This window comes from Chrysochloris asiatica, unplaced genomic scaffold, assembly GCF_000296735.1.
Source record: "Chrysochloris asiatica unplaced genomic scaffold, ChrAsi1.0 scaffold00138, whole genome shotgun sequence".
Taxonomy (NCBI): domain Eukaryota; kingdom Metazoa; phylum Chordata; class Mammalia; order Afrosoricida; family Chrysochloridae; genus Chrysochloris; species Chrysochloris asiatica.
In genome coordinates, this window is record NW_006408656.1 from 8,526,967 (window position 1) to 8,535,634 (window position 8,668).

At 47.5% G+C, this 8,668-nt stretch overlaps 1 protein-coding gene across 1 annotated transcript; it reads left to right on the forward strand.

Moving 5' to 3' along the window:
- The first annotated feature begins 962 nt into the window (after window positions 1-962).
- On the forward strand, window positions 963-4,306 carry RHEBL1 (Ras homolog enriched in brain like 1). Its single transcript, XM_006870089.1, has 8 exons — window positions 963-1,014; window positions 1,624-1,695; window positions 2,075-2,142; window positions 2,417-2,499; window positions 2,589-2,645; window positions 2,835-2,882; window positions 3,800-3,881; window positions 4,217-4,306. The coding sequence occupies exons 1-8, from the start codon at window positions 963-965 to the stop codon at window positions 4,304-4,306; spliced, it is 552 nt and encodes a 183-aa protein (XP_006870151.1).
- The last annotated feature ends 4,362 nt before the right edge of the window (window positions 4,307-8,668 follow it).

Consider the following 8,668-nt stretch of genomic DNA (forward strand, 5'->3'; position numbering starts at 1 on the left):
GGAGGGGGAAGTGTAGGGGGCGGGTTTCTGGGATATACCCTTTGGGTGGTTGAGGATGCATGGAGGGGATTGGAACCATGGCAGTGAGATGATATACGATGGAATGAATGTAAAACTAAAGTTATCCCATGTAAACTATCATATAATTCACAATAAAACATTAAAAAAATAATAGAATTTTTTTTACAAACTTTTTGACGTCCTCTCATATTTGTTGAATAAATGAATGTATCGATTAAGATGAAAATGGAGATAAAACTTGGCCACAAATTTCTGGTAATTTTTTCAAGAATAAGAATTGCTGTTCATTAATTAGATACTGGAATATTGGGGAAGTCTGACAACAAAAGATCTGAAACTGAGAAGGGAGGGGGGAAATGAGGAAAAATATTGAGACTTTGGCCTTTTTCCCTTATCCAAAGATCCAGCATCCTTGTAAAATGGAAGTCAATAGTTCTTTGATTAGACTCTCCAGCCCAGACCCAGCAGATATTTCCCATTCAAGGCCGTTAGTAGCTACTCTGCTGGTTGCAATTGCGCAAACAATCTCTAGGACCCCGGATTCCTTTCTGTTTCTTTATGAATGAACAGTCTCCAGTCTGCGCAGGCGCAACTCCCTGTTCTCCCGCTCCACGTGAGACCCACCCTTCCCTCCTGCTGGAGACCCCGCCCTTATTCTTTCTAATGGACCAATGGCGAGAGAGTTGGGGGGCGGAGCCGGGAGCGGCGCGGCAGTGTAGTTCCCTCCGCGCCTGGCTCCCTCGCGTTAGTCGTGCTGTGTTGTGATCACGTGGCCGGCTCCGGGCGCGGCGCTTGTTTTGGTTTCCCTATTGCTTGGCCCAGGCAGCTACTGGGTGAACGACTTTCCTGCACGCTTCTTGCACCCGCCTACACCCTGAGCTCTTCCTCTTCGGGCTTTCTCAGCCCGCAGTTCTCCAAGCCCCTTGGGGCCGGCTCCTGCCATGCCGTTGGTCCGCTACAGAAAGGTGGTCATCCTCGGATACCGCTCTGTAGGTGAGTCTCCGCCCTAGGGAAAGCACGGACGCACCGTGGCTTTGTGGCCAGAGGGGGCGCTCTGCCGTGGGAGTCCGACCCAAGGAGGAATGATGGCATCGTCCGAATGGTAGTGTAGAGCAAGGATTGAAAAGGGTGGAGGAGGAAAGGCAAAATGGTGTGGGGTGGAGTGGGGGCCGCTACAGGGACTGGGGGCACACAAGGGTTAATGTGGGTTTGGTTGGAGGAACGATAGAGTGGTTCTCTCCATTACGTTGGGTCGTGGGAGTGGGGTCAGGATTCGGGGCGAGGTCTGCGTAGGGCTGGTGGTCGCTTGTGCCCTGGGGTGGGGCAGGGCTGACTAGACGCTAGGGAATTTCGGATCTCGGAGGGGAGGGGAGGGAGGGCGGAGGGAAAGACTTCCTGCGGCGCCCATGGCTGTATTGTAGGGAAGGTGTAGAGACCCTGGAGAAAAAGAGGGTGGGAGTGGCTAGGGGAAGGCATTTTGGGGGCACTCATAAGCTGGGGTGCTAATTTGGGATCCCCATTAGCAAAGGGCTTCAGACTGAAAGGACTGAGGATGTGAATTTAAATGTGGGATTTGGATACAATCATCATTGTTCCCCACAGGGAAGACATCTTTGGCACATCAATTTGTGGAAGGCGAATTCTTGGAAGACTATGACCCTACAGTGGAGAATAGTGAGTAGATTTCTCCCTTAGTGTGACAGGGATGTGGCTCCACCCAACTCCATAATTTGGACTCTCTCTGGTATCAAGGGATTGACCTAATTAGACGTTCAATCCTTTTCAAATAATCCTGTTCTATGAGTGGCACCGGAGTGCTGGTGTGGTGCTGTAGAATAACTGCATGGCGTGAGTGGAGCTAGAGTTTGGATTTTGCACTGTGTCCAGGGTGGTGTAGTTGTAAACAACAAGAACCCTAGCATTGTCTTTCCAGTTTCCTGTTGCGTTCCCTGGACCTGGTCCATCTATTGTCAGTCACCCCCAGGGTTGAGAATGTATGGGACCACATATTGCTAGCCGTACAATGCACCTCATGGTCAGTTTTTCTTTTCAGCTTACAGCAAGATAGTGACTCTTGGCAAAGATGAGTTTCACCTACACCTGGTGGACACAGCAGGACAGGTATTAATTGAGGTGGAGTATCCAAATGGGGCAGTTGCCTTAAGAGTTAAAATCTTGTGCCCTCTGTGGCTTTTTTGTAAAGTAGTATTAAAAGTAAAGCCTTTTAGCAGTATGTAGGGCTCACTGGAGCTACTTTATAAATATTTGTTGAACAGAAGTTCCTAGAGTAGGAAGTAGGGGGTGTCCTAGGAAGGGTCCCTGGGATGGAGTCCCACCAACCTTTGGCCCTCCGAATGGTGTAGATCTAGGAACTGATGCTTCCATTTCTTGTCAGGATGAGTACAGCATTCTACCCTATTCACTCATCATCGGGGTTCATGGTTACGTGCTTGTGTATTCTGTCACCTCTCAGCATAGGTAAGTGACCATGGTTGGGAATGGGGGAATTGGGTGGCCTTCAGAGCTGTCCCAGAATTAAGGTTACAGCTCCATTTCTATGTTTGAAGTTTCCAAGTCATTGAGAGTCTCTATCAAAAGCTACATGAAGGCCATGGGAAGACCAGGTATGTGACCTTAGGGGATAGAAACATCTTGTAGACAGGAGGAGTTGGAGAAGAGCAGAGAATCGGTCCAAGTTAGGGAGGACATGGGTACTGCCTGGGCTAATGGAGATTTGTTCAGTCCAGATGTGAGGGAGGCTGGAATTCACGGGAATGAAAGGGGAACTTATAGTGATTCCTATTTCCTCACAGGCTGCCAGTGGTGCTAGTTGGGAACAAGGCAGATCTTTCTCCAGCCAGGTATGTGAATTTCTGCTGCTCAGGGTGACGGAAAGTAAGCTGGTCTAGAAACCATCCAGGCCCTGTTCTTCTGTCACTAAGTTTGGCAAATAATTTCATTTCTCTTTGTTTTGAACTTGAGGGTTAAAATGAGACAACCCTTCTACCTCAAAAGCCATAATTTCACATAGTGTACAAAGGTAGTGTAACAGTTATGAATGAATGAGAACTAAGGACTAGGAGTTAGATGGGAGGAAAGAGTTAATCTAATTCACCACCACAAAGACCACAGCCTTGAGAAAAGCAGAAAGTAAAGACTGATACCGGTCCTGAGCTCTCCCCAGACACAGAGAAGTCAGTAAGAGCTTTCTCAATTTGTATATATACATTGGAAGAAGTGCAGCCAGAGTGCTCCTTGGAGGCCAAGATGGCCAAACTTAGTCTTTCATATTTCGGACATATTTTCAGGAGGGACCAGTCACTGGAGAAGGATATCATGTTTGGTAAGGTGGAGGGTCAGAGAAAAAGAAGACCCCCAATGAGATGGATTGGCCAAGTGGCAGCATCGATGGACTAAAGTGTGGCAACAGTAGTGAGGTTGGCTCAGGATCAGGCAGTGTTTTCGTTCTGCTGTGCATAGGGTCGCTATGGATCGGTACCAACTCAATGGCAGCTAACAACAACAACAATACATTGTCACTCTAGGGAGCCAGCTCTACGTTAGGAGTCCCCAGTTCTCACCCAGCCAACACATCCTACCAGTCTCAGTCCTACATTCACTTTTCACCCCTTTGTTTACTTATATCTTCTTTCTCAATCCTCCTCCTAAACCTTGGGGAAGTAGGGTGGCCTAGAGGAGGTCTAGATTCTATAAAGATTTTGCAAAGAATTTGGAGACATTGCTATCTTCCATCTTCATGTCCTAAATTTACTTCTAGGGAGGTCCAAGCAGTTGAAGGGAAGAAGCTGGCAGAGTCCTGGGGTGCGACATTTATGGAGTCATCTGCTCGAGAAAATCAGGTATTGACTTGACATAGATATTAGGAAGGAGGGGGGGCTAGTGTTGGTAGTGGTTGTGTGGTTGTGTGGTGTGGTGGTGATGCTGGTTCAGCTACCCTGTATAGGGTTTCTGAGCCTATAAATGTTTAAGGGAGCTGAAAGCCTCATTGTTCTCTCAAGTGGCTAGTGGATTCGAATTGCTAACTTTGCGGTTAGCAGCCTAGTGTATAATCCACTACGCTTCCAGGACTCGTGGCATTATTTCGTGGTGGGGAAGTGGGTATTCACCTAAGTGCCGGGTATTATATTGGTGTACTGACTGACTGACTTTTGCCTTGAATTCCTGTCCCTTACAGCTGACTCAAGGCATCTTCACCAAAGTCATCCAGGAGATTGCCCGTGTGGAGAATTCCTATGGGCAAGAACGTCACTGCCGTCTCATGTGAGCCTTTGGGCATGGGGTAACTGCCTTGTCTCTGTCCTGGAATTTGCCAGGCTCCAGTGGGGCATACCCTCAGGACTTCACGGGTATGGTAGCCAGCTGTGTCTCTAGCCCTCTGAGCACACAGTCTGGTACCTTTAAGTTTGCACACTTTTCTCAGGCTCTTGTGGCCTGGGTGTCAATGTTTACACAGGGGCAAGGATGTCTCATGGGCACTGGCCTCTAGCCCCCAGTTTTTGCTAATGAGTTCTGCTACAACCTGCGGCATTGGTATATGGGTATTAATTATAGGTAAGGGGAGCTAGGGACTCCTAAAGTGGAGCTGGCTCCTTGGGGTGACACTGTATATAAACAAATAAACTGAGAAATCATTTGTTGCTGACTTTTGTGTCTGAGAAGACTCAGGACTACACTCATTCTTTTACCTGTTTTCTAAGTAGTGATAACTGGTCTTTTTGGTGGTCAATCTGGGCAAATTCTTTCCTCTCACCTCATTCCTATTCCTTACTCCTCATTCATTCCAGGCCATTACTCTAACACTTAACTACTTGCATTTCCCAACTTTCTATTCTGTTGGCTTCTCCCGATACAGGTATCAGTTGCCACTTGGCTGCCACCCTCATCCATGTTTGTAGGCAGATGATGTACTTAGTGCCTCTGGTCCTCAAGATCCCCTTAACCACACAAACATCGCCCTCTAGTGGTCAGCTGCCACATGCTGTGACCTAGCTTCAGTCCTGGGGCAGGCATTTGCTAGAACTCAGAAGGGTAATGAAGCCACTTATTCCTAATGATCTAAGAATTAAAAAAAGAGTGTGGAGGCAGGGACTAGAGTCTTGTGAAGATTTAGGCTCCCCAAGAGAGTTGAGTTCAAGAGTGAAGTAAGAATGCCGCTGGTATATGTCACTCTTTATTCTTCCCCCTTTTCCCTGTCCTTTTCATTAAAATGGGTATGTTTTATTCTTTTAATATCATCGTTGGTGACCTTTTCAGACCTTTCACACCTTCGGGGTTCTGTTACCTTTTTTAGTGGCTTCTTCTACCTTTTCTCAGTTGATTACCATCTCAATTCAGTATCCTTGTGGATGTTTCAGATTGAAAGGTTTGGTCCTATCTGCCTCTACTTTTCTACTGCCTTTCACCTCTCAGCCCTAAGACCTGAATTTACCTAATATCTCCTCCATGAACTTATAAAGGTTACTTTAATGATACCTTCTGTAGGGGAAAATAGACCTCTCGTGCCTACTGGAGGAGCCTGAGTCCCTAAGACATTCTGTGAATGACCTAAGTTGGGGTAGATGGACAATATCTAGTTGTAACTTGGCTCTAGGCTGTTCAAGCTTAAAATTAGGGGTGATGGTTTTTGCTATAGTCTAAACAGAAATAAGGGCTTTTGGAAGAAGCATATTCCGAAGAGCAATCTCAGTGGCTTTAGAAGTCTCTTTAGGGCTGTTACCAACCTTTCTCTTTATGTTAGATTATGGCCTTTTGCACATCTGATCAGGGATACTTATTATAGGAGCTTGCTATTTCCATCAGGTCTGACATCAACATCTGAGGTTTTCCAAAAGTATTATCAATATGCAATCTGAAGGCCTGGTGGCAGTGAAGAATAGTGGCTAATAGCTAGGTTGGAATAGTGAATTTAGCTGTATGACATTGGGCGGTCACCTAAATTTTTTTTTTTTTTAAATGTTTTATTGTGAATTATATGATAGTTTACATGGGAGAACGTTAGTTTTACATTCATTCTATAGTGTATCATTTCATTGCTGTTACAGTCCCCTCCATGCATCATCAGCCAACCAAAGGGTATACCCTGCAAGCCTGCCCCCTACACTCCCCCCCCCCCCCAGTCTTCAGCACACAGTCGCTGCTTCTCTGGGTAGGGTCCCGCTCTCGGATCTTTTCCTTGTTGATGGTCCTAGGGACTTCCACTCCTAGACTAGTCACCTAAATTTTGGGCTTCAGTTTCTCATTCATTTATAACCTAGTTCTATGCCTTAATTCTGACTTAGAGACATTATAGGATAGGGTAGAACTGCGCCATAGGATTTTTCAAGCTATAAGTCTTTACAGAGTACCTGCCTTGTCTTTCTGGTGTGGAACAGTCGGTGCATTCCAATTGCTGACCCTTTGGTTAGCAGCTCAATACTTAACCCACCATGCCACCAGGCCTTCTCATTTATAAAGTGGGGTTAAACCTGCTTCATAGGGTGAGAATTAAATGAGGTATTACGTAATAATGCTTATCAGTTTCTCATAAAAAAATGCTTAAGAAATCGTGTTTACTGGTGTAATAATTGGAGGTCTTTCTACTGAGCAACTGCTTCTTTTTGCTTTCGAGTATGGAGAGTAGGGAACAGCCTTCCAAATTGTCAACATCTGTCTCGTTTAACTCCCAGTATACCTGGGACAGTTGTGGGGTCACTTCTGGACTTTGTTATTAAAATAAATCTGGATGGTTACTGCAGAGATGGTGCCAGTGTGCGGAGGGACATACCCAGGCTTCAGTGCTCCTGTGACCTTGCACATGGTGTGGCATTGTGGGTTAATGTGCCAGACTGCAAAGCCATTTGCGCTGCAAGGTCAGCAGTTCAAGCTCACCAGTTGCTCCTTGGAAACCCTATACAGGGTCACTATGGGTCAGAACCGACTCGATGGCACTTAACAACAACATGACCCTGCACAGTAGGGAATTAAGGTTTCCTGTATTATCTAACATGGACGCCACCAGTTTTATATGGCTTCTAACTTTTACCTTTGTTAACATTAACAAAATAAAAATTTAGTTCCTCAGTTGCAACATTCACACATTTGAAGCATTTTGGACGTGAATATAGTGTAGTTCCACCATCACAAAAAGTTCCGGTGGACACAAAACAAGCCTTGGACCAAATTTACCCGCCTCGTTTTTAATATCCTCCTTAAAATTTTTTTTCTTAAATCTAGAAAAAACTCCTTTGGTTTGTGCTACGGCTCAACTTCTCATTAGTTGTAGTTCTTTGGGCAGTTTTACCTGTTTTAACCTCAGTCTCTTCATCTGTAAAACAAGTATAGAAATAATTTCATGTAATCTATAAGGAGGGTTAAGTATAACTAAGAATATATAAAGTATCTAGCACATAGTTAATTTGTCTCCTCTGCTCACTGCATGGGTCCTTTCATAACAGTCTTATGAGGTATGTGTGGGGATGCCTGCAAGCAGTGTTTTGGGATTTGTCTAGAGTAACAGTACTTCAGTCAAGTAGCAGCAAGGATCCAAAAATCATTCCCTCTGTTTACTAAAAAATGGAAATTCAGGCCCTGAAATTTCAGAAGGACGAGGTGGGCGTGGGGGGCACCCAGAAAAGGGAAGCTCTACATTTATATTTTGATGGGGCAGTGTATGTGGTGATTTGTGGAGCTACTGACAGTCTTTCCTCTCACGAGGGGATTTGGGAGCCAAGAGGAACAACTAGGGACGCGTTCCGGTTTTCTTCGGGCCCCCAGACGTGGCAAGAACCCACCCTTTCCAGCGCCAGGCTCCCTGCCTCACTTTCTCCATTTGCGGACTCCAGTTCCCAGGATGCAGAGCAGCGGCCAATCTCCGGGCGCTTCTTCCATCCCCCTCCCGGGAAAGGTTGCCCCTGAACTAGGCAAGGGGGCAACTGGAGTTTCAGAGACCGATGACTCCATGGAAATGAAATTAGAAAGTGTCAGGATTCCTAGTTTAACTGGCCAGGCAGTAAAGGAAGTACTTCCAAGGCTGGGACGGAGAGGCGGGGGGCTTCATTCCCACGTGTCTGCACAGCTGCCGGCCCGGCGCAGTCGGGGTTAACCTGTGGCGGAGGGATTCCGGAACGTGTGCGTAGAACTGCAGAGTCACAGCCTTTCGTCCGAGAGGACTGTATCCCTCCGCAGCTCCGCTCCAACACAAAATAGGGCCGCGTCTTCTCCTTTCTCCCCTTCTCGAGTGGGGTTCCCCAGGCAAAAGGCCCCCTCAGATCTCGCGCCGGAGGCTTCACGAATCTCCACGACCGCTGCCGAGATCCCGGGCCAGGAAATAGCTCCTTCGCAGGAACCACCCTACCGGCCGAACAGGAGGCGGAGGGGGGGAGGCGGAGCGGCGCCGCGCTGCACTACTTTCCTCTCCGGTTGCAAATGGCTGCCTCGTTCCCCACTTTCCGCTCAGTTTCCTGACCCCCCGGCGCCGGGAGCCGGGGTTGGGCCATGCACCTCTAGGCCTCCCGCGATCACAGCCGGCTGGGGGTCGAGGAGGTGCCGCCGATCAGAGCCGGCCAAGCCGGGGGCGGGGCAGCTCCAGAAGCCAGAAGGGGAAGGGAGGCGAGCGCAGGGCCTGGAGCGGCCGGCGGGGAGCGGGCAG